This window comes from Dreissena polymorpha, chromosome 9 (genome assembly GCF_020536995.1).
Source record: "Dreissena polymorpha isolate Duluth1 chromosome 9, UMN_Dpol_1.0, whole genome shotgun sequence".
Lineage (NCBI taxonomy): Eukaryota > Metazoa > Mollusca > Bivalvia > Myida > Dreissenidae > Dreissena > Dreissena polymorpha.
The window spans coordinates 91156449-91183500 of record NC_068363.1 but is presented as its reverse complement, the minus strand read 5'-3'; the positions used below and the strand labels follow the sequence as shown (position 1 = coordinate 91183500).

Sequence of the window (27052 nt, the reverse complement as noted above, 5' to 3'; positions counted from 1 at the left end):
ATTTGGGACAATGGAAATCAGGAACCCTGGCCTTTCTCTTTGGGAAGGTGCTACACATGTATACACGGCCCTTGCTAAAGACGGCAAAAAAGCCCCGAGTTAGGATGTTTTATTTGTGCTGAAGGCTTTAGTATGTTTTTATGCTCCCCATATATATATATATTGGGAGCATAAAGTTGCCAGTTTGTACTTCCGTACTTCCTTCAGTCACACTTTTGTTACAGTTTCTCATAGCGCCTTCACTATTTTACCGATCTCTTACATATTTGGCATGTAGGTACCTTGCATGGACCTCTACCTTTTGAAGAGGTTTGACGTCACTGGGGTCAAGGTCACCAAGGCTAATAATAGATTTTCCGTCACACTTTTGTTATAGTTTCTCATAGAGCCTTCACTAGTTTACTGATCTCTTACATTTTTGGCATGTAGGTACCTTGCATGGACCTCTACCTTTTGATGCGATTTGACGTCACTGGGGTCAAGGTCACTGAGGCTATAAATAGATTTTCCGTTACACTTTTGTTACAGTTTCTCATAGCGCCATTCACTATTTTACCGATCACTTACATATTTCAATATATTTTGGCATGTAGGTACCTTGCATGGATTTTCTACCTTTTGATGAGGTTTGACGTCACTGGGGTCAAGGTCACCGAGGCTAATAATAGATTTTCTGTCACACTTTTGTTACAGTTTCTCATAGCGCCTTCACTATTTTACCGATCTCTTATATATTTGGCATGTAGGTACCTTGCAGGGACCTCTACCTTTTGATGAGGTTTGTAGTCACTGGGGTCTAGGTCACTGAGGCTAACAATAGATTTCCTCAAGGTCACACTCTTATTACATTTTTTCATAGCACCTTCACTATTTTACCGATCTCTTACATATTTGGCATGTAGGTACCTTGCATGGACCTCTACCTTTTGATGAGATTTGTAGTCACTGGGGTCAAGTTCACCAAGGCTAATAATAGATTTTCTCAATGTCACACTTTGGTTACAGTTAACTGTTTCTCATAGCGCCTTCAATATTTGACCGATCTCATATATTTGGCATGTAGGTACCTTGCATGGACCTCACCTTTTGATGAGGTTTGAGGTCACTAGGGTCAAGGTCACTGAGGCTAATAATAGATTTTCTCAAGGTCACACTTTTTTCCACACAATTAACCCATATATCGACAAAGCATCATTTGGGAGCATCCATCAGTTTTACTGATATCCTTGTTTTTATTTTTTTCCTGCAAACATACATGGAAATCAGAAGAAACATACCTGCACAATGAAGTTATCACAAAATCCACTTGCAGGTTGTCAAAGAGAATCTTTCTTCAATAAAATTTGACTGTTGCTGTACTGGTGTATGCATTTGATTGTTTAGAGTTTCAATGTCTGCATTTAGCTTTGGTCTGCATTTTAAGTTGTAAGACAAGTTATTTTACACAAACGTATTAATCAGAAGATATTTTCAAAACTCAAATGCATTTTGCATTAATTTTTATCACTGCCTGGTTGGGCAATTTATTTTGTTAAATTTTTTGTACACTGATTTTATTAAAGTAATGACAGTTTTGAAGTCAAGCTATTAAACAATAGTACCTTTGGTAGTAGAAAGAATCTTTTCTGCCTAAAATCAGTCTTTGTATTGGTAACATACTTTGGTTGTTCTAAAAGAGTATTTTTAATCTCTCTCTGGGATAGAGATTTGGTCCGCTCAAACATGTAATTTTCACTAAATTTTGCCACTTTCAATAAGTAAAAGGATGTTGTATAACGGACACAGGTGACTATTAATGGGTTTTTTTCTTATAAATTATTTTTTTAATCGTTTTTTAAAACATGTTTGAATACATATATTTGTGTAATTCACAGTATACAATCAAGACCTGTTTTTTTCTTGTGAATTTGTTTAAATTATGCACTTTATAAGTATTATTTGCTTACATTAGGTATATTCAACTTCACTGTTGTTTAACTAATGGTACAAGAGTGTATGATGTTTTGTTATAATTTTGACAAAAGATAAATGGAAGTATTAATTTTTTGTAATACCAGTAGTCAGCAGTGTTTTAAACAGGGGGGGGGGGGGGGGGGGGGTAGCATTAGCATCAACAAAACATAAAAAAAGCTATTTTGTCAAATTAATTTTAGTAAAATAAAAAAAAGATATACATGTACATGTATACATAAACGGCACAATAATGCTGTAAAAGAGAACCATGTTCAAATAAAATTTGAAATTGCAATGTTCAAATATATATTTGTAATCACATGTTAATGACAGACTGACAGGCTTAGTGTTAGTAATAATATTTGAGCAATGCTCTCTGAAAGGGTGTTTGATGCATGTTTGTAAAGTACTGTCATCCCAGATTGGCCTGAGTAGTCCGTAATAGGCTAATCAGGGACGACACTTTTGGCCTAAACCGCTTAGAAGATACTTTCTTTAATAGAAAAATATCATAAAAGCGGAAAGTGTCGCCCCTGATGAACCTGTTCGGACTGCACAGGCTAATCTGGGACGACACTTAACTCATATGCATTAAACACCCTTTTCATAGAGCAAGGCCCATTTGTAAGTGTTTTAATAGAGATCAAAAACTTCTTTAAACAAAGCCTCTTAAGTTGGAAATACTAGCTCAATAGGAAGTTAATTGTTGAATGCTAAAAAGGAAGTATACTTGAATTGCAATTGCATCTTGATATGCTTTGTTAAGCTGTGATAGCAGTCTTCACAAGAATTTCCCTTCTTTGATCAGGGATTTTTTTTAAATGTTAAGGCTTTTATGTTACGGGGTCTGGAATGGGGCTCACAAGCTTAGAAAAGAGCGTTTACAGCTGCAGTCTTTCCGAAAGTTGCCCACATTTTACAGGACATTCGGTCTGGTAAACTTTGACATGTTACCAGACCGAAAAACATTTAACCAGAAAGAAAAACATTAAACCAAACATGGCATATTGGGCAAATTTCGTTAATCCACTGTTGTGTTACATTTGCGAAGAGGTCAAATCACCGCGTGGCCTCTGTTTACCCGCTTTGGCGACCGAAAAAAACGAATGTAGGGAACCATATGCTGATGTTCTTATCAGACCAATGAATGCACAGTTCATTGCCTCACTATTAACATAATTCAGTCCGGCAAAGACAGAAAATCTGTCTGACCGACGAGCATTTTACCAGACATATCCGACGATCCGATGACGTATATAATTATATACATCACCAAACTTACCTATTCTCTCGGCCTGTTTTTCTTCATTTTGGGAAAGAATCTGGTCTTACATTTGGGGCAAAAAATATTTACAAAACTAAAAAAGGGGACATAATATCCCAAAATTAAGCTTGAAATTTGTGGAAAATTGCATCATTTTAACGAAATTATCTTAGGGGAAGGGGCCTTCCTCTTGAGTGAAGGGGTCATTCACTGGAGGGAAGTGGACTTTCTATTCAGGGAAGGGGCCTTCTCAGGGAAAGGGCCTATATAAGGCTCTAGCTAAAGAAGAAAAAAAGGGTTGATTCTGTATAACATTAATTCAGCATTACCTTAGAGCTCAAGCTAGCTCAGTTGGTATAGCGCTGGGCTACTTATCTTAGGATGGCATGCATGATTCCTGGACAAACTTAATAACTTGTGTGGGGATTGGGCATGAAATACTTTCTACAGACATTTTTGGCACTTTACCTTAGTTTCAAGTAGGACAGTTGTTATTGACTGGCATACGTATACAAATGTACTTATATGCAGTACTGGTATAAACTAACCCAGCAAGTTGGCGACGTTGTCAACTGAACACAGTGATATGACTGAAATACTGGTGAAAACCACGAAAAAAACCTACACGAACAGATCCATAAAGAACATCCAGCATGTCCCAAACAAAAAACTTATATTTTATCAAAACATTGGTACTTATTACAAATTTGTTACTCTGAAAATACAGGTTCTAATTTTTTTCTGTAATACAACTAATAAATGTACATTTATATCTTTCAGATGGCGTTTAAAATGCGACAGAGTAAATTTCGACATGTGTTCGGGACACCGCTTAAGAAGGACCAATGTTATGACAATATTAGGATTTCAAAGAGTTCCATAGATTCCTTATTCTGTGCTGTGAACCCAAAATCTGTTGCCATAGTAACAGAAGCAGCAGGAGGCGGAGCATTCCTAGTCCTTCCATTGGGCAGGGTAAGCATAAAGCAAACTTACGTTTTTTACCAAAAATCATAAGAGGGAAAACCAGAAGTCAAATGTCTCTGTGCTTGAAATGTGCAGGGGTCAAACAAAACTAGGGGTCTGCGTTTTTCTATGAAATGTTTCTTAGTATAAATGTTAAGGAAATACTTTGTATAAAACACATTTTCAGCGTTTTTCCTCTATATAAAGTTGGTGGTTTAAAACGGCATCATTCCCAATGAGACCATTTTTTTTACAATTTCCAAGTTAAAAAAATTCCCATTTCACAAAACAAACCCCAATGCAAAGGAAAAATCTGCAAACAGTTGCATACACAAATGTTAATCCCTTTTGTAAAAACATCGCAGTCTACACAAAAGGGCAGTATACCTGTGAAGCATGTTTTCACAACACCCAACACTTAATTCAGTTTTGTCCAGATTTTCTCTTTACTCTGTACTGTCTACAGTACAATAACTGCTTCAATTATGAATCATCTTAACAACCATTACAATAAAGATACAGCATGCTTGATCTGACATTATTTTTGAGGAAACGTCACTCTATTCAAAATCATTTGCAATATAATTTAGTTAAAATGAACAATGCAATTGTGACACGTAATTAAAAGATTTCAATTGTCTCTATGCTCCATAGTTTTTATTTAAAAATCCATATAGCTCCATGCAGTAACGTGACGTTTTGCACATAATTTTCGCGCTCTTTTTATCGTGACAAAGGATGAAGATGAAATACATTTACACTGTTAATTTAAAGCTAAAATTTGACATCGTCGCATTAGTATTATAATTCAAAGTGTGTTTCAAATTTAATTATGTTCATTTTAGAATGCAACAAAACATTTACAGTTTTTGATAATTAATTAAAGAAAAATTTGTTAACACGCTTTACGTGTCAGTGTTTTTTTTCACATATAGGGGAATGGTGGCGGGGCCCATCCAAAGGGGAAAAACGCATCGTTTTTTAGGAAAAGGGGAAAATAAAAAATTTACTCTATTATATGTAATGATATTTATTATATGAATACACATGTATGCATGAATGTAATATTCACAGCTGAATGTCTTTGTCCTTTTTCTTAAATATATACCAATGATTTTTTCAACATTAGTTTCAGACAGTTCAGCCTTCATGCACAGTCTTAGTTTTCCTTGCCATTTTGAGTCTAATTGGGATTTTTTAAATCGATAAAACGAAAAATGTGAGCATTTTTATGTCCCCCACTATAGTAGTGGGGGACATATTGTTTTTGCCCTGTCTGTTGGTTGGTCTGTTGGTTGGTTGGTCTGTTGGTTGGTTGGTTTGCGCCAACTTTAACATTTGCAATAACTTTTGCAATATTGAAGATAGCAACTTGATATTTGGCATGCATACATGTATGTATCTCATGGAGCTGCACATTTTGAGTGGTGAAAGGTCAAGATCAAGGTCATCCTTCAAGGTTAAAGGTCAAATATATGGGTCAAAATCGCTCATTTAAAGGGGCCTTTTCACAGATTTTGGCATTTTTTAACTTATTCATTAAATGCTTTATATCGATAAATGTAAACATTCGATCGTAAAAGCTCCAGTAAAAAATCAAGAATAAAATTAAAAAAAGGAAAAGAACATAGCCCGGACCAGGTTTCGAACCAGTGACCCCTGGAGTCCTGCCACAGTCCTGAAGTAAAAACGCATTAGCCTACTGAGCTATTCCGCCGAGTACACATGATGAACGTATTTAATACCTTATATAAGCAAACTTCGTAGTTTCACAAAATTTAACGACAAAAACAGAACTCTCCAAATTATTCAATCGTTTCGCGTTGCAACGCTTTATAATTTTTAGGTTTTAAAATCGTCAAAAGATGCATATAATGGCTCTATTAGACCATGGTAAATGTTCAGTATTACTGTTTCCTCACAAATATCATAACTTAAACGAAAATTTGCGAATCTGAAACAACTTTTTTCAATTTTGTCAATTTACCAAAGCGTGAAAAGATCCCTTTAATGTACACTTTTGCAGTATTTCAATATTCAAGATAGCAACTTGATATTTGGCATGCATGTGTATCTCATGGAGCTGCACATTTTGAGTGGTGAAAGGTCAAGGTCATCCTTCAAGGTCAGATGTCAAATATATGTGGCCAAAATCGCTCATTTTATGAGTACTTTTGCAATATTGAAGATAGCAACTTGATATTTGGCATGCATGTGTATCTCATGGAGCTGCACATTTTGAGTGGTGAAAGGTCAAGGTCATCCTTCAAGGTCAGAGGTCAAATATATGTGGCCCAAATCGCTTATATATGAATACTTTTGCAATATTGAAGATAGCAACTTGATATTTGGCATGCATGTGTATCTCATGGAGCCGCACATTTTGAGTGGTGAAAGGTCAAGGTCATCCTTCAAGGTCAAATATATGGGTCAAAATTGCTCATGTAATGTCACTTCTGCAATATTGAAGCTAGCAATTTTATATTTGAAATGCATGTGTATCTCATGGAGCTGCACATTTTGAGTGGTGAAGGGTCAAGGTCATCCTTCAAGGTCAAACGTCATATTGGGGGACATTGTGTTTCACAAACACATCTTGTTTATCAATAAAATGGACCAAATTGGAATGTTTTTATCAACGAACATTGACACAATATACCTAGATACTTCAGGCCTTTCCCTGGCCGTTTTGGGAAAAAAATGCAATTCATGTTAAATTAACTGATTTGGGAAAAACTAACTTAATATAACTCTTTATAATAATTCAAAATCATATTAATTATAGTTATAAACTTTATTAGTTGTTTATGAAATAAATTTGAGATATATCAGGGCTCAACATTAACCAAAAAAACCAACTTGCCCTACCGGGCCAGTACTTCCAAAATCTACTTGCACTGAACGTAAAGCAACTTGCCCAAACATGAAATATCACATCAACTGTAAACCTCATATTGTTTGATAAACCAAAATGATACACCACAAAACCTTTTTTATTTTTGAACATAATTTCCATTTTTCTCGAGGATTATACCCGGTTTCCATCAGCAATCTCCTTTAAGTAACCGGCCACATTTTATTTACGTGGTGCATTAAAACGTCTTGACTGATTAGTTTCGTAGGTATAGCAAGCCATACAAACTGCCACAAAACCACTGAAATTTTTCCATTGATAGTGGCACTGGGTTTTCCATGCATAATTGATTCACAATCGCTTGCATCTTCGGTGCCTCGGAGCAATGCTTATATACTTATACGAAGAATGTAACCACTTTCGATGTAAAATGAAAACAGCAGAACATTTTATCAGTACTGATTATCACTCGCGCATTTATAAAATTCTGATTTAAAGTTGTGGATTGTGTATCAAATATTGAGTCCAGTGCTTTGTCAGATGTTGATTGTAGCAACGTTTCGTAGACAGTCAAGTCAACTAACGCAAAAACCTTGTTCAATCAGAGGCAGGTTATCCAAGGGAACATGAGGATCAGAGTCCCGATACAGACAGTTGATACTCTTAAAAGCAGGGATTCAGCTAAGAGAGTGTTAAGTCTAATAAACTAATTGTTTAGTCTTAATACTCAACACTTTGATGTTAGTATGCAACTTATTATTATACATGTTTTATAAAGTTTTTAGCATAATTAATAAATTACACATTTAGGATGAAAACACAGCTAATTTTACCTATTTGACCAGTAACGGTACTATTCCCAAAGTGTTTAGGAAAAACGCTGATTTTTATAATAATTATAAAATATGGTATTGAAATATCTTCCTGGCAACAATTTGCATCTAAAATTTAAAATTCTGAAAGACAGATGATTTGCAGAAGTCAAAAGTAAGAACATGGCAAAATGTTTGTATCAAAAATCAGGGTCCTGTGTCAATGCAAATCCCTGCTAGACTCTGTGAAACCTCCTAAAGACACTTTGTCTGATTAAGTTTGCATCTTGTCAGACCTTTGGTCAATCTCTCAGATCTGGATGCTGGTTACTCGTGACCTTTTCCAATTTCTTGCCAGACATTGCGTCTGATAGCGCCAAAATGCTGACAGAAACTGACCAAGGTGTTGTAATGATGGATAACACAATCCTCCAACATTGGTTGACGAAGCCAATTTTCAGCAAAATCTGATAAAAAAATGTCTATGTTTAAACTTTTGCCGGGGATCGGTTACTTTAAACAATATATTTAAGCAATTTTAAAGGAAATACAATTAACAATAATGTTTCGTGTTTGTTTTCTCCATTACACCATTGTACATCATACATGTATCAGGGCTCAACCTGTGTTCAAATTTAACGGAGAAGTGACTTCTCCTTTAGCTGAAAATAGGCAACTTACAGGAGAAGGGATTTTTGTTCAGTGTTCAATCAACTCTTCACTTGATTTATACCCCTCATTACAACATGACCATAATCATTTATCAAAAACAACTCAAATTTCACATTTTAGGGAGACAACATTAACAAATACAAACACTCACACTTAATGTTGAGTTATTGATATATTTTACTGGGTTTATTAAATATATTTAACACTTAACCTGCTACACAAGTAATAACTGATAAAGCCTAATTACTGCTGAATTAATTTTTAACAAAGGCTAAAATGGGCCGTGGCTTTTCAAAAGCCTTCATGAAATTCATGAGCCAAGTTTATATTCCCTGGGCGAAGAAATTGCCCACGTCACCCTCACAGCTAAGCCCTGCTTCTACTAATAAACTTAAGGGTAGCTCCTACAGTGCTCCAGCTAGGCATAAAACGAAGGGCGCCCCGCCCTGCCCTTCAGAACCTCCGCCCTGCCCTCCCTAGGGCCCTCCCTGCCCTTTAAAAAAATAAAAATATTTTTTTTTTTACATATGAGGAGCGTCATGAGAAAACCGGGCTTAATGACAAAATTTTCTTATTTGGGATTTTTATATTTTCTTAAAGTGCAAACCTTTCTGAGCATAACGGTATGTTTGTTTTAAGTATCCGATGCAAAACGGCGGAATAATGGGTTTTTAATGACGTCACATAATCAGTTTTTTTAATACGCTTACGTTTTTATCGACTTATAAATTAGGTTGGTCTTTATGTCAATGTATTTTGAAAAATTGCTAGATGCAAAAGAAATAAAGCAAAAAAAAAATTTGGTCTCAAACAAAAGGGCAATAACTATTAAGCCATTAATTATAAGGACAGTTTCACTTTGTAAGTCATATTTAAACATGCACATTCTATATATAGGAATACTTTAGAAAGCGCTCATATACATGTAAAGTTTCATTAATAAAAGATTGAATAAATTGAAAAATTAGTTTTACTTTTTAAATCATATTTGAAAACATGCACATTTTATATGTAGGAATACTTTCGAAAGTACTCATTTAAAGTTTCATTAATATTAAATAAGTTGAAAAATGAGTTGGTGCAGGGTTCGACACTAAAGCACGTCCGACAGACATTGTCTAGTAAGATCGGTGGTCGGGCTAGTAAAACTGTGGGTTAGCTTGTCCAACTGGTCGTACATACAAAATCTATACTGATTCATATAACTATAACCGAAAACCTTTTTCTCTTAATGTGTAAAATAAGTATCCGTTATTTACATCAGAACAAAACTAGCATTTATAAATAAACGCGGAATGCAAAATAAACGCGGAGCATTCACATGATTCATTGCTATTTTTAGATGCGAAGGAGAGCTTCCCGCAGAAATAGCTTGTTTCCATTGGTAAAGTTGTCATGAATATTAATGATTTTCTGCAGTGTCGTTTAACTTTACATCATGTTTTTACGACTTCTATCGAAAATCGGTATCGTCAATGTAAACATTTTGGCGTAGCAGACGAGAGAATGCAATTTAAAGAATGGCTTTGTTCAAGATTGAATTTTCGTCCGACACATAAGTTAATAAAGAAGAATCCGACGGTAAAACTGACACAGATTATGATGGAAAAAGGGCCTTGGAGCTGTGGTAAGCATGGAGCACAGCAGTCAAGGAGGCCAGAATTTGATAACCTTTAATAAATGTCACCTCCTGTACAGACATCATTTGTTTAACTGGTGATAAACATTGAATTTATAACAAACAATTTATGTCGTTAAATAGTTTTATTTTATTTTTTACTCTGTGCATCAAAATAACTTTCTTGTGATCACTAATATTTACTGATAAAACCTGATGAAACAGTTACACGACACAATTGTGTTTATTTGCTATGTCATTTATGGTCTATTAGACTTAAGATTCAGGCTAGTACATTTTAAGAGGAGCTGGTCCGATGGTCTGGCTGTAAAAAAAGTTAATGTCGAACCCTGTGGTGGATACTATGGCACAAGTTAAATGAATAACTTAACTGTAAATACAAATCCCTTTTGAATTTGAAAGCACCAAGCACTTACATGTAAATTAAATATTTATGTAGAGTTATAAGCAATATTTTTCCATAAGGACAATACAAGTTATCATTTAAGTCAATATCATCATGGACATGAAAAAGGGAGCCACACTTTAAAAAAAATCGAAGCCAAATCACAGGCAGAGATTTCAATTGAAGGAGAATCCTTCATTTTGATGCAAGCATTTTGCAATTTTGTTACTTTTGACTCCTCCAGATTATCTCTCCTTGCTTCATTTTGATGCAAATGTTACCATGAAACTAAAGTCAAATGTATTTTTTATTACAAAAAACGTTTTTTTTAGTTAAGCAAGATATAATAAAAGCTATACAAAGCAAGATTTGTAAAGAAATCAACAAATACCCGGTAATAAAATATCTAGATTTCAGTATTTTGACCCCTGAAAAGTTAATTTGACCCCTAAAAAATTCAAGCACAGGGTCATTTGACTCCTGGTTTTAAAAATCTATTTAAATCCCTGACTGGTGTTTTGCTTACCATTTGAGAGTTTTGTCTAGAACAGGGTTCACACCACTTGAGTCTTGATAGCAAACTTGAACTCAGTGCATGCCTCCTCATGCCTGCTGATAGAAGATGTGACAATTTACACTATTGAAATAAAATCCTGTTACCGTATTTGATGATGATTTCTATCTGATAAACTCAGAATATCAAGTGGTTTTAAGTACTAAGGGATTTTATGACACGCACGCTCAAAGTTATCTGTATTATTTGTATTAACCATGTTTTCTGATATTAATCTTAATGTAATCGAGACTTGTTTGATATCAAAGCTTTCATTTGTGTTTCAATGATTTCATAGTTATCAGTCCTGTCAGATTGTAACAGTACTTTTGTTCTTCTCAGTATTGAGGTATAATTAAAGAATCATTGAGAAATCACTAGCAAACTGTATTTTGAGGGCATATAGTGATCGCACTGTCCGTCCGTCTGTCTATCCGTCACACTTTGCGTTTAGGTTTCGAAAAATGCTCATAACTTCTATGTCGCTTCAGATGTAATCTTCATATTTGGTATGCATGTGCATTTGGACAAGGCCTTTCCATACGCACACAAATTTTGACCCCCTTGACCTTGAACTTAGGGTCCGCGTTTAGGATTTGAAATCTGCATTTAGGTTTCGAAAAATGCTCATAACTTCTATCAAAGAGTTTTTCTAGGGCATATGTCATCCTATGGAGACAGCTCTTGTTCATAATAAAATATAGGTTAAAAAAATTTGAACATAACTGTTTTCTAAGCTAACAAGTCAAAACAAACTCTTCTCTAAGCTAAAAAGTGGAAACAAATAAAACTGTTTTCAAAGCTAAGAAGTGGAAGCTCATAACTAAAGACCAAACTGCTTTCTTAGCTGATAGGTTAAAAAGCACTAAGTGACTTCCTAAGCTACATGTATCAGTATTTATTTTGAATTTGAGCGTTTTAAATTACAGGCAGTAAAATCAGCAGTAAGACCATACAGGTCCTACATGTATTACATGTACATCAGATAATTACTTGACACCCAAAAATGAGCCCAGATTGCCTGTATATAGAAAATACTAAGTAAGTGTTGAATATAGGTGATAAGCCTGGATCAGAGGACTTGAACCACAAGAATTGAACGTTTATTTTTGGTGAGGAGAAAACCTTTACCTGTATTCCATCACTTTCTTAAATATCTTGTCCTTAGTTACAAGCATAATTGATTCCACAGGGATGTATTTACAGAATGTACACTTTTTAATTAGATAAAAAAAAATCAGTTAAAAATTAACGTAGTTTGTGCTCACTGATTGCAGACTGGCCGTGTTGAGAGGGACCACCCACTGGTGAGCGGCCACAAGGGAGCAGTGCTTGACATCAAGTGGTGTCCCCACAACGACGATGTGATAGCCAGCTGCTCCGAGGACTGCATGATCAAGGTGTGGCAGATACCAGAGGAAGGCATCCTTACCACCATCACCGATGATGATGCCGTGGCCGAACTAGAGGGGCACACCAAACGAGTCTTCCGCATAGAGTGGCACCCCTCAGCTCTCAACATTCTTCTCAGTGCTGGTAGGTTTTTGTTCTTGATTTTAGCCTATTTATTCAAGCTGGATTGCATCAAAAGCCTTAGGCTTATTGAAATGCTCTTGATTCCACTTCCTGGTAAGAAACAGGTACTTGGTATCTTTTCGGGGGAGATCTAAAGAACGCTTCCATAGTTGGGATCAAAACTATGACTTCCTGGTCACTAGATGGACTCCATATCAACTATGCCACCACAACCTCAGTGCTGGTAGGTGATGGCTAAGGTGGCGCTTATATAATACACATTGTGCTTCCATTGCTGCACACTTATCCTGTTGCCAAATATTCTTGTTTATTTACACAGTTTTTGTCCTTTGGATATTTTATGTGGTGTAATAACAAAAGCTGTAGCCAAATGCATATTTCTTTTGCTAGGTGGCTTTTGGCAAAAAGTATTGTCTCTATTTAGAATATTTCCCCAAGAAGGCATGTTAGTCATTTATTATGGTTTTCTGTTCAAAAACCTGTTTATAATATCCTCAATCCTTAAATAAAAGGTAAATTAACTAGTTTATTAGAACCATGTCTTAATGAAACATGCATACAAATTTAAACAAAAGCTTGATAAAACATAATTTGAAGGTACCTGTACTTTTCATACCTGAAAAATTAGCAACCAGAAAACTATGTGCAATAGTCTGAATCTCAGACTTGATATATTTTTCAGCACTGAAATAATGATAATTATTATGCACCCCTTCGAAGAAGAGGGGGTATATTGTTTTGCACAAGTCGGTCGGTCCGTCCACCAGATGGTTTCCGGATGATAACTCAAGAACGCTTAGGCCTAGGATCATGAAACTTCATAGGTACATTGATCATGACTGGCAGATTACCCCTATTGATTTTCAGGTCACTAGGTCAAAGGTCAAGGTCACAGTAACTCGAAATAGTAAAATGGTTTCCAGATGATAACTCAAAAATGCTTACGCCTAGGATCATGAAACTTCACAGGTACATTGATCATGACTGGCAAATGACCCCTATTGATTTTCAGGTCACTAGGTCAAAGGTCAAGGTCACAGTGACTCGAAACAGTAAAATGGTTTCCAGATGATAACTCAAGAATGCTTATGCCTAGGATCATGAAACTTCAAAGGAACATTGATCATGACTGGCAGATGACCCCTATTGATTTTCAGGTCACTAGGTCAAAGGTCAAGGTCACAGTGACTTGAAATAGTAAAATGGTTTCCCGATGATAACTCAAGAATAATTTCGCCTAGGATCATGAAACTTCATAGGTACATTGATCATGACTGGCAGGTGACTCCTATTGATTTTCAGGTCACTAGGTCAAAGGTCAAGGTCACAGTGACTCGAAACAGTAAAATGGTTTCCTGATGATGACTCAAGAATAATTAGGCCTAGGATCATGAAACTTCATAGGTACATTGACTATGACTGGCAGATAACCCCTATTGAGTTTCAGGTAACTTGGTCAAAGGTCAAGGTCACAGTGACAAAAAACGTATTCACACAATGGCTGCCACTAAAACTGACAGCCCATATGAGGGGCATGCATGTTTTACAAACAGCCCTTGTTTTGATGGCTGTGCAATTTTCACATATATAATGCTCATTAAATTTTAATAGTTGAGTTGTGTAAGTTGAAAATGTCGCTTAATGCATCTACATTGTATATTGACTGCATGTAATGATTTGATCTCAAAAACTTCCAACTTTATAAGTTTCTAACTGAAATCCTTTTTTTGTGGACATTTTTGAACCCAATTGTAAACTGCACTTTCTGAACAGTGCAACACTTTACGTGTATTTGTCAATTTTGTCAATGTTTAAACTTTCTTGCTCTGAAGGAAAGCATATATATATTGCAACCACCATAAAACCATAACAGACTGCAAGTAACTCTAATAACTTGCGGTCTAGTGTTAAGGTTTTTCTGCTTTTATGCTGTTTGCTTCTGATCAGTATTGTAGGGTTGGAAATGAAGCCTTAAAAAATTCAAGTAAGAAAGGTCTAAATTGTATTTGATTTTCTTAATTACTACTAACACTTCAAAGAACAATTCTGATTATGGTTAACTAGCCCATTTCCAGTTGCTGATAGCAAGATTTTCCTATGGAAAGTGGACACAGGCCTATCAGGGACGACACTTTCCGCTTTAACTGGATTGTTGTTAGGAGTAGACTTACTTTAAATGAAAAATTCCTTAAAATTGGAAAAAGTCGTCCATGATTACAACAAGGCTCAATTTTAGCTACCCCATTTGCAGGTGTTGATTAGATGTTCCTATGGAACCATGGCACGGGAAAGGCAATGTGGGAGATAGAGACCCCAGTGTTCTGGGAAAACTGGGCTTAATGCATGTGCGAAAAGTATTGTCTTAGATAAGCTTTTGTAGTCTGCAGGGTCAACATTTCCACCTACACTGAATTTTGGTGAAGAAGGCACCTACCTCAATTAAACAAATAATTCCATAAGATAGGAAGGCAGTCCGCACAGGCTATTCTCGGAGGACACATGCATTAAGCCTGGTTGTCCATTTCCAAGAACAAGTCTCAATTTTAACCACCCCATTTTTAGGTGCTGACAATAAGATGTTCCTATGGAACGTGGGTTCTGGAGAGGCAATGTGGGAGATAGAGACCCCTGATATCATCTTCAGCATGGCTTTTAACTATGACGGAACGCGGTTTGCAACCACCTGCAAGGATAAAATGCTGCGGATTTTCAACACGCGTGATGGTGACCTTCTGAAAGTAAGTTTCTGGGGCCATGAAATATTCATTATTAAATTTAAATACATGGTTAAATATGGACCAATTAGATTGTTTGTAACATTTGAGCAAATGTGGTGATATGGATGATTTAATTGTTGGTTTTGATAATATTCCACAAAGAAATGTCTTCGATTTTAAAGTTAATAGATATGGGGAATTGTTAATAGATTTTTTGACAAATGCAAACATGTGTATGTTGAATGGTAGGAGTTCACATGAAAATAATGCTACATCAATTTCTGTCCATTGCTCATCTGTGGTAGATTATTGTTTAGTTGCACATGATCAATAATGCAATTTTAATGATTTTAAAGTTTCTCTTACTACTGATGTTATAAATAGTTGTGTTAATTTAAATACGGGTAACCAAACTGCTATTCCAGATCATTCAATATTGTCTTGGTCAATACCACGTAATGTGTGCTCTGGCCGTGCTATGGATGATTTTGCAAATGAGGACGATGGATTTGACAAGTTTGATTTACGGCAGATTCCAGATGACTTTTTGTCTGATCCATCGGATCTTGAAAGTATAAATGATCTTGTTGCACGACTAGAACAGGATACTTTAAATAAAGAAAGTATAGATTCTATTTATAGACAGTGGTGTGAAATGGTAAAATGTGAGATAACATATTCCTCATAAAAGAGTAAATTTTAGTAACCCTTTTAGGAAAAATAGAAGGGTAAGCAATGGTGGAATGGTAAAATATCTGAAATGTGGAATGAGTAATGTTTTGCAGAACGTAAATGGCTGAAATGTAATAATAGAAATGATAAAGTTGCTTACCTACCTACATTTGTTCATATACCTAAAATAGTTTATAGAGAAGTTCAATGTTGTAAGGGTTCATACATGTACTGGTATAATATGCAAAATGATTTTTAATGAGTGTAATGTTGACCAAAACAAATTTTGGCATTCTATAGGTAAAATTGGAGTTGCTCATACAAAGTGTAACAAGATAGCTGAGGCAGTGTTTTCATTATTATTTGGAACAACATAGTTTTTTAATAAAGCAACAGATTAGGCCCCCCCCCCCCCCCCGAGAAAAAAATGAATAAGCAGTTTTGGCTAATAGACAAAAAAGGAAATAATTAGCAAGAAAAAAATCAAACTTATATTAACATTGTTGTAATTAATATGACGGGTTCAATTACCGACAATTTAGATTTTTCCCTATGTATTAAATTCATGAAATGAAAATTGTCCTCTGTTCCATTACAATGGCAAAACAAAGTAATAATGTAAGAAGCTTTCAATCCTTACTTAATTTAAAAATAGATCTATATGGAAAAAAAACGCAACAAAGAAAAAAGCAAAAACTTCAAACAAGGGTGATTGTTGAAAACTATAAAAAGTTGTATACAATTTGAAAGTTCAATTCTGATAATGCAGAAAACTTGCCCTCTTTTCAGCGATAAAACCATAACAACAAACGGCACTAAGAAAAGTCACAACAATCGTGAACGAAGCCGATCTGAAACAGCGCAAAAAAGATAACGAGAACCAAAACAAATATAACAGATAGTTACTGAACAATAACTAACAATATAAACAGGAAGAAATATCATTTGTCATTTTCTTTCTAACCAGATTTAGCTTAAAATCCGAAATCTAAAAGGTTCATTTTTCTTTTCTTTCCATGATCAGACTCCATGCTAAATTTACATCAGTTTCTGTCACAGCGCAGTGTGAAATATTTCTGTAACAACGCTTCTGATTGACTCTTTCGTTTTAGACCCACAAATCGTCAACAATGTTTCATAAAAACGGTGCGGTGTGACACCACTAAATATATTTCACTACCGGATAAAAACAACCGATTTTTCGAGATTTTTAACCGATGATATGGATCGCCAATCGGTTAATAATGAAAACACTGCTGAGGATATATTGCTCCCAAATGGCGATGTTTCTACGTCATTGTCTGACGTTTTGCAAAAGTGGAAAAATGATTTTATTTCCTTGTTTTGCAATGAAGTACTGGAGAATGCTTAAGCACTGAATCGCAATCCATGTCGGTTGTGCACCGATGATTCTAGGTTTAAAGGTAGCATTTCTATCCGAGATATGAGGAACGCTATCCTTAAAGCCAAGAATGGGAAGGCGGTTGGAGGTGATAAGATTCCTGCATATCTTTATTGATTTCAGTACGATTATGTTAACCGTTCCAAAACATTGGTATCTCAGGCAAAATGTTGGTGGCGCTACAGTCCCTGTACCACTCAGTTTCATCTTGTGTGAGAATAAATAAGCACAAAACAGACTGGTTCTCTGTACATTCAGGTTTAAGACAGGGCTGTATTTTATTGCCTCTTCTGTTCAATATGTATATTAATGATTTAGCAATATATTTAAAGTCATTGGATATTGGTATTGAAATAGGCAATGATAAGATTTTATTCCTTTTATATGCGGACGAGTTTTGAATCCTATGTAGATCTGAGTGCCATATCTGGTGTATGATTTGCTTGGTAAAACCTGGAGTGTCTTTCGGCAATGCTCAGTTTGATCAAACTCACTATCTATGTGTGCATTGTTGGATTGTCACAAGTCATCATTCTTCATGCAAAGAAATTGAAGTAATACTCTTAGCAATATGTGTAAATATTTACTGGCTGTGTTTTATACATATATTATGATGTATTTTGTGCAAGTTGTATTCAGCTGTGTTTGTGTGTCTGGCTTTTGAGAGTTTGTGTCGGGGCTGCTTAGTGGATGACATAAATTGTACAACACTACCGTCTCTTATAGCTCAGAATGCTGAGCGGCAATACATGTATTTTATGATACTATTGTAATGCTCTGTCATGTGTAATATTGTGTTGATGAGATGTAAATAAACAATTAAATCTAAATCTATGAGCTTCAATTTGTATTGGTTTAAGTTTTGTAATTAGTATTTAGAATGTTGATAGATCATGTCCTATTTCTTGACAAGTTTGAGTTTTTTTAAAGGAAGTTCATACCACTCAACTTTGCAATAACCTTGATTGGAATATATCAAAGTTACCATTTTGTTATTAACTTGATTTATATCCATTCACCATCAACCAGAATTGCTTACTAAAACATTTTGACATTTGATTAGATAATTTGTATGGCCATATCACTTTAACTAATTTGACTGTGACCTAATTAGAGCTTCAAATAATTAAAAATGGGGGTTACGTGTCGTATTTGTTTCATGAGGTTCACATATTTCATGTTTGAAGCTCTAGCTATGTTTGATATCACATTAGGAGAACAAGTGCCATGATGGATCCAAGCCGTCCCAGGTGGCCTACTTGAAAGACGAGAAAATCTTCACCACTGGGTTTTCACGCATGAGCGAGCGACAGTACGCCCTCTGGGATATGGTAAGTGGAGATGACAACATAACTGTTTACCACTCAGATACGCACTTTGACACTTTTGTGATCCCTTACAAACAAATTATATTTTAGAACTTTTTCTGGGTTCAAATTGTAAAGCCTGCACCTCAAACCCGTATAAACTGATGAGTAGCAAACAGCACAAAACCTGAACAGACTGGGAGTTACTCGAAGGCTGATTTAGTTTTATGGTGGTTGCATATGGACATGTACACTTTAGGTCACCTGTCTTTGGGTCAAGGTTTACAAGCTGACTTCTGAATATGCAATTTCTTTCATTTCGCAAATTTACAGCTGAGCATTAATACATATCTAAGTAAATTTGTTTGAACTTATGGTAAATATTTGCATTCAAAATGCATTATGATCAATATTGACTTGAGGTGAGGTCAAAGCCAAGGTCACATACCCTAGAATTTAATTTCAATCCCTTGTAATGTAATAATTTTATGCTTGTCTTTATGACATACCATTTGCCTTAATTCTTACAGACATTTTGGAAACACATGCAAAAAAATTATCTAATTATTTTCATTTAACAGCAACAAAACAGCTCAAGCACACAATATCGAATGTGGTCTGCATATCAATTTTTCTAAACAGACCATTTTGAGCTTTGCTCTGGGAAATTGGGCTTAATTTTGGTAAAGTGTTTTCCTAGATTAACCTGTGCAGTCCATATAGGCTTATCAGGGATAACACTTGTCAGTGATTTTTTTTGCTTTTTTTTGTTACAGCCTGTGGCATTTGGATTGGGAAAATTAGCGCGATAAACCATGAAATTGGGAAAAATAGCGCGATAAACCATGAAATTGGGAAACATTATAAATATGATTATAAGAACAGAATAAAAATTGCTAAGTTCATGTTTGACAGCATTTTTATATTATAAAGTGTTGCTTTCATGTCTTCTTACAACGTTTAGTTAATATCCTTCCACATGCATATTAAACTTGCAATAATCTATAGATTCTTCAATGTATCCTACTGTAACCCAAATTCGACGACACCTAAATTCGACGATGTTCTATTTTTATCGGTTTAAATTTAAATGGATGATTATTGTCTTGGAATCATTTCAAAGAATTACAGCCGAGTTAAAAATTATTATTTTTTGCTATATAAGTTTTTTTCATTATTTGCTAAATATTGCTTTATGAAACCGTTATATCGTCTAATTTGGGTCACACCGGGATACATGTACCATTATGATTTAATCATAATCTCTTTAAGAGTATGAATTTAATTCAGGATGTTTTTTAAAGTAAAATATGATATGGTGAAAACATAAACAAATATTAACAAACACGCTTTTGTGTTCTTGCTGTGTTAATGTTGTATTAAATGGAGCTAAAATAGTACATTTCATTTGTTTACCTTTTAATATCTTGCACAATTGACATCCTCAGTTCAATAAAGCAGAATATGCATATGAATCTGAATATGCACAGATCCACTAACATATAAATCAAATAATGTTTGTCTCTTTCCATTTTCGAACGGTTCTCGTCTTAAAAGCTTTAACTTTGTGAACTCCAATTTCCCAACACAGATTTCCGTGACGCACATTCACTGTGAACATTTCTAATAAATATTTGTTGTTGTTCATCTCAAGCATAGTATTTTGCGTTAATTGACACACACATTAAATTATCTCCTAATAACCATGTGATATCCCCTGTTAATTTTAGTGTTATTTATCATTTTTGCTGCTCATCGCAAACTTCTCGTCTGCTTGCCGCCATCTTGGACATGTGTAAAATCAGGCGTTAACAATTGGGATACATTGACTATCGTCGGTATCCTCCGCAATATAGAGAGAGATGTGTGGATAGCAACGTAAAATGGTATTCGGCTACATTCGCGAACATTCGTAAGTCAGTTGTCATTCGGCGAAGACTCGACAAGCTCAATCGGCACTCGTTCTACGAAATTAACGCTAAATGACATTGTAATCTTATTGGCTTAATTGGGAAAATTTGGTCATTTTTTGGGAAATTTTGGTCAGATTTTTGGGAAAAAACGTCATTTTTTGCAATTGGGAAGCAGCCGAATATCGGCGGTAATTTTGGGCAAAAAAAATCACTGCTTGTCCAAATTAGATTTTCCATTTTAAGATTAGATTTTTCGAGACTTCCTTGAAAGGAAAAATTCCTTAAAAGTGGACACTTTACGCTCATGCATTAAGCCAAGTTTTGCCAGAGTTAGGCTTGATATATGATTTCTGACTATCACTCTTACTTCTTTGACTTTGCTAAATGTGTTACATTCCATCTCAGAACGACCTGTCCACCCCGATGACCATTGAGATGATAGACAACAGCAACGGTGTCATCTTCCCTTTCTATGACCAGGACACAGGCATGATCTTCCTCTGTGGAAAGGTAGGCGTCAATGACATGCTGTGATCACATGAGCTTCATTCTGGGATAACTGGGCTAAATGCATTTGTGTTAGGTGTTGTTCCTGATTTATCGATGCAGTCTGCACAGGTTAATCAGAGACGACACTGTCTGCTCTTATGGTATTTTCATTTGAGGGAAGACTCTTCTAAGCAAAGGTACAGTTGAGGCGGAAAATGTAGTTTCTGATTAGCCTGTGGTACTCTGGTGCGACACTTTAGGGACATGCATTTAGCCCAGTTTTTCTAGACCGAAGCTCAAAAAGTGCTCAATATAAAAACAATTGACTTAAAATGCAATTTTTTAACTTTTAGAAAACCACCCTTATCTGGGGATACATAACTGATGTAAAATTGTGTCAAAATAATATGTACCTACCTATTTGATGGTAGACACAGACAGATATGAATTATATTTGCAGAATCAATTCAAAATGTTTTCAATAGGATTAGGAAAAGGTGTAAGTAATTGCAAACAAAACCCAACGCACACCCAAACAGATTGTCATATGAAAATGGGACCTATGCCATATACTCAATTCGCTCAGTATGGTGAGGAACTAGCCTGTTTGTTATAAAGTCACACAAGATTCTTTGGTCTCATAAATGGACTTAGTAGCTACTGACCAGACTGCATGAATGCGCAAAATATTCTAAAGCTAGGCTGGTTGCACATCGCTTTAGACCCATTTTTGCATGATGTGATTCTAATCATGCATTACTTTCCCTCTTTTGTAGAGGTTGACAGCCTTATCCACTACTAGGCAGGTCATTTTATGTATCTAGATGCTCAATTAAAAGTTACGAGAAAGGGACTAAATTGAAACAAGAATGTGGCTCAAATATTATGTGCCTTCTTGTCTATACAGGGTGACAGCCTGATCCGCTACTATGAGGTGACAGACGAGGCCCCCTATGTCCACTACCTGAGCCTGTACCAGTCCAAGGAGGCACAGAGGGGCATGGGCTCCATGCCAAAACGAGGGCTCAATGTGAACAACTGCGAAATAGCTAGGTATGTTACCATTCTTTCAGGATGGGGCCAGGTCCTTTGGATCAGGAAAATCATGTCCTTTTGCCTAAATGTTTTTTTTTTCAGCAAGCAGATATTTTTTAATTATCCCCATGCTCTGAATTGGAGCGGGGGATTATGTGGTTATCTTCGCCGTCTGTCAGTCCTGGCCACTATCTCCTCTTACACTATTAGCACTAGAACCTTGAAACTTAAACACATGGTAGCTTATGAGCATATGTGCGACAGTGCACCATTTGGAATTTTGATCTGACCCCTGGGTCAAAAGTTGGGGCATGGGGATACGCGTCGGCTGCGGCCGTGCCATTTCTAGTTTAGGATAAAATTGTTTTCAAGATAATATTTACTAAGGGTAAAGTTATATAGAGCTGGATAGAAAAAAACAACTACAAATAGTGTTTTTTTTAATTTTCATTTGGAATTTTAAAGCGAGATAATATGTTTTTTTATATGTGTTAAATGGTAATATATTGATAAAAATAGGTTACAATAACACAAAATAGGCAAGAAAAATTATATATTGAAGATGAATTTCATAAAATGCAGCAAAGACAAATAAGTGCCCCAAGCCGATTGTGGCGAAATTATTTCATACATATTTTCATACAATAACCGAAGCATTCGTCTTTTCATTAGGAACAGAGTTAGTGTTTGTGTGTCGTATGAATAGATATCGTTGCAGGAAATTAAAATGATCTGTAAAACTAAATTTAGATTCACATCTAACATGCATGATATACTGTACATGCTGGCAAAGTTGACTGGACAGACATTTTCGATTTCAGAATTAAATAATGGCTTATTTTGCATTTTTCAATACATGTTCTTCTTAACTTTTATTTAAATCTATATTGAAATGAATGTATAATAAGTTTTTTACATATTTTATATAAAGTCATAAATATTTTACAAAACGGTATAATCTCCCTTTAAGCTGTCATTTGGGGGATATAAGACATTTTTAGACTGGGAACAGGGCCACATTTTGGTCCAAAAATTAGTCCAAAGCAAACTTGTATGTGAATGGCATATCACTGGTAGTGTAGTTCTTCAAGGAATGTTAAGGTAGTTTTGAGTAGAGATTTGACCAATTGATTATATTAGATTATCTTTCTCCATTCAGAAAGGTTTGATATAACAGATATTAATGGTATGTTTTTTATTTGTATTGTAAAATAATTTTATCTGTTGAAATATAGCTGGTGATTGAAATGATAAGCCATAGTTTCTTATGTGTAAGGATATGTTAATACTTGATACATGTCTTTGAAATGAAAATAGAATGTGCCATGTGATTATTAATATCAAGAAGTGAAAGAAGATGACAATTTACTGAGACACCCATTTACATTGTATTGAAAATTCAGAGCTTTCAAAAGTACTCAAAAACTGTTGGTTTTAGACTTGTCAAAATGCATAAAATAAGATTTCATTCACATTATGAAATTAGTTTTTAAATAGCTAAAACACTGCAATCAAGTCTTGACTTTCAGTTTGTGAACATTGTTTGTAGGTTTAAGACTCTGCTACTTTGTAAAGAGTACCCACACTTCTTGTTTATTTCCAGGTTTTACAAGCTTCTAAATAATGGTCTCTGTGAAGTTATTCCCATGACAGTGCCAAGAAAGGTATTTCCTTTTACACAGATTATACAGTGTTTCCAATTAAGGGTGGAAAAACGTTAGACCAGCCTGATTTAAAGATTCAGATACATGCTAAACAGACATATATGAAGATAACTGCTTTGTAAATCAAATGTAATGGGAATGGTTGAGTTTTAGCCATGAACCTGTTGAGAATAAAAGAATGTTCTAGAAATAAATGGACAGTGTTAAAAGTTCAGCGATCATTGCCATTTTAAGTTCATAAGGTCATTGGCCAATACATGCATGTAAACTCTAAAGTATCAAATACTGGATTCATACCGCTTAAAATAATATGTATATCCAAAATTCTCATATTGTCAGGACTACCTTTGAAAAAGAATTCTGGCCAATATTGACGATAATTGTGTTTTAAGAATGGAATTAACAAATGCACACTAATGCAAAACAAAATTGCTGAAAAAGTAAATTTGCCTGTACCATTGTAATCTACTCTTTCTTTGTGTTCTATATATCTCAATGCTTTGAGTCATTCGTATGTGCAAAATTAATCAAACAAAACATAATAATTAGGATGTAAGTATGAACATAAACAAGAAAATGGGCATTTGCTGTTTTAAGTTTATCCCATATGGTTTTAGCTAATAAATACAATGTAATTGCTTTATTTTGGTGATATACGTTTGTTTATAAGACACAGCAGTGTTAAACTGGACCATATTTCTGATGTTGAATGTGAAAGAGTGTATCTGACACAGACCTGAGGCATGCTCTAGAAATACCAGGCTTGATGCGTGCGTGCAAAATTAGCCTGCGTGCAAAATTAGCCTGTGTTTTTAAGACTGGCAACTCAGGCATGACTCTTTCTGCTTTTATCGTATTTTTCATTTAAAGAAAATCTCTTCATTGCAAGAATGGTGTTATGGCGGAAAGTGTCGTATCTGAATAGCCTGTACAAACTGCTCAGGCTAATTTGGGATGGCATGTAACGCACATGCATTAAGCCCTGATTTCACAGAATTATGCTCAAATAGTCATTGCACCAGTTCATCCACAAAGGATGTGAGGTTCCTTCTTGTTTCACTATCATCCCATTTTGTGTGCACACATGCATTAAACCCCAATTTCACAGAAGGAGGTTCAAATGTTAATATGTTGTTCCAGTCGGATCTGTTCCAAGACGACCTGTACCCTGACACAGCCAGCGACACGCCCTCACTGACCTGTGAGGAGTTCATGGCAGGGGGCAAGAACAGTGACCCCATCCTGGTAAGAACCCTAATTTACCATGTATTACGCATAGTTTTGTAGCCCCAAATTTCAATTACAAAACATTGGTGCAAAAGAATGTGAAAATCGTATTTTTTTTTATTTCCACTGAATGTTAAAATTCTTGTAGTGGATTTGTTGTCTAGTCTTCACAAAGTGGACCTTATTGCTCCATGAAAGCACTTATAAATTGAATAGCAATTTGGAAAATGTATACTTCAAGTATGTCTCTTATAGGTTAAATGTAAAAATCATATTTGTAATTATTATTTTCAAATTGATTGTAAAAATTCTTATTTTTATGATACAAATTCTTTTTATGTCCCCCACTATAGTAGTGGGGGACATATTGTTTTTGCCCTGTCTGTTGGTCTGTTGGTCTGTACGTTGGTCTGTTGGTCTGAACGTTGGTCTGTTTGCGCCAACTTTAACATTTTGCAATAACTTTTGCTATATTGAAGATAGCAACTTCATATTTGGCATGCATGTGTATCTCATGAAGCTGCACATTTTGAGTGATGAAAGGTCAAGGTCAAGGTCATCCTTCAAGGTCAGAGGTCAAATATATGTGGCCAAAATCGCTCATTTTATGAATACTTTTGCAATATTGAAGATAGCAACTTGATATTTGGCATGCATGTGTATCTCATGGAGCTGCACGTTTTGAGTGGTTAAAGGTCAAGGTCATCCTTCAAGGTCAGAGGTCAAATATATGTGGCCCAAATCGCTTATTTTATAAATACTTTTGCAATATTGAAGATAGCAACTTGATATTTGGCATGCATGTGCATCTCATGGAACTGCACATTTTGCGTGGTGAAAGGTAAAGGTCATCCTTCAAGGTCAGAGGTCAAATATATGTGGCCCAAATCGCTTATTTTATGTCTACTTTTGCAATATTGAAGATAGCAACTTGATTTTTGGCATGCATGTGTATCTCATGGAGCTGCACATTTTGAGTGGTGAAAGGTCAAGGTCATCGTTCACAAGGTCAAGGTCATCCTTCAAGGTCAAACATCATATAGGGGGACATTGTGTTTCACAAACACATCTTGTTTTATGATACTTTCCACTTATTGTTAAAACTCAATTTTTCTAGGCAATGTTTTTGTTCTTCCCACTAATTGTTAAAACTCATTTTTTTAACGAAATTGTGTTATTTTTCAGATCTCTCTGAGAGCTGGTTACGTGCCTTCCAAGAAGGAGAAAATGTCCACAATTAAGAAGTCAAATGTCTTGGACACAAAGAAGAAAGAAGTGACAAAGGGTGGGCCCAGACATTCTGCCCCTGCCCCTCAGGAGGCCAGCAACGGGGCCCCAGAGGTCAAAGAGGTTAACGCCCACCCACACCGGGCCTCTGCCCCTGCGGCAAGTCACACCCCTGCTGCAACAAAAGAGACTCACACTCACGCTTCACATGCCCCCGAGCCTGTTAAGCCAGCGCCAGTTCAGACATATGCTGAGCCGGCCCCAGCGCCAGCACATGTTGGACCAACACTGCCTCCTGTAAGTATTGAATCGGGGCTGCAGAGTCATTCATGTGTGAACATGAACATGTGTTGGCCTTGCATTCACCAGCCAAATTGTACATAACCAAATTGAATTGACTGATTTTGGAATTAAAATAATTTGAAACTTTAAAATTCTGCAATATTTAGTCTAATATGTTTGGGAAAGTAATTTTGCAACTTTTGTAGGCTTTTTAAATGCAAACCCTGAAGTATTTGCACTGAGTCCATGTCTACTGTTAATTCTCAAGTCGGACAATGGCTTTGTGGAGATACCAACACAGCTTTTTCAATTTAGTCTCTGTGAGCGAAACTCTCACATTAATTGCAGGCAACTACATGTCTTCCAGTCTCTTAATGATTACTGGCCATAAAACATTTAAAAGATGTTTGTTTTCAGTTTGGATTTTTACCAGAATTATGGCCAGTGATCTTTTGAAAGGAAAGAAATAACGAAGATATCTTA

General features: G+C 35.5%; 2 protein-coding genes across 4 annotated transcripts in view; one reads left to right on the top strand and one right to left on the bottom strand.

The window, feature by feature from the left end:
- The window catches only part of LOC127843911 (synaptojanin-1-like), a 222460-nt gene that overhangs the window by 57809 nt on the left and 137599 nt on the right, over window positions 1–27052 (bottom strand). The window lies entirely within an intron of this gene.
- LOC127843914 (coronin-1C-A-like) overlaps window positions 1–27052 on the top strand; it is a 52055-nt gene that overhangs the window by 922 nt on the left and 24081 nt on the right. For all 3 annotated transcript variants that reach the window (XR_008032443.1, XM_052373810.1, XM_052373811.1), the window contains exons 2-10: window positions 3998–4192; window positions 12376–12634; window positions 15197–15372; window positions 18640–18756; window positions 21051–21155; window positions 22042–22187; window positions 23773–23833; window positions 24974–25078; window positions 26246–26584. Coding sequence is in view for 2 of the 3 variants with exons in the window: in XM_052373810.1 (XP_052229770.1) it covers window positions 3998–4192; window positions 12376–12634; window positions 15197–15372; window positions 18640–18756; window positions 21051–21155; window positions 22042–22187; window positions 23773–23833; window positions 24974–25078; window positions 26246–26584 (1503 nt within the window). In the remaining variant the exon portion in view is untranslated. The remainder of the gene's footprint in view (window positions 1–3997; window positions 4193–12375; window positions 12635–15196; window positions 15373–18639; window positions 18757–21050; window positions 21156–22041; window positions 22188–23772; window positions 23834–24973; window positions 25079–26245; window positions 26585–27052) is intronic.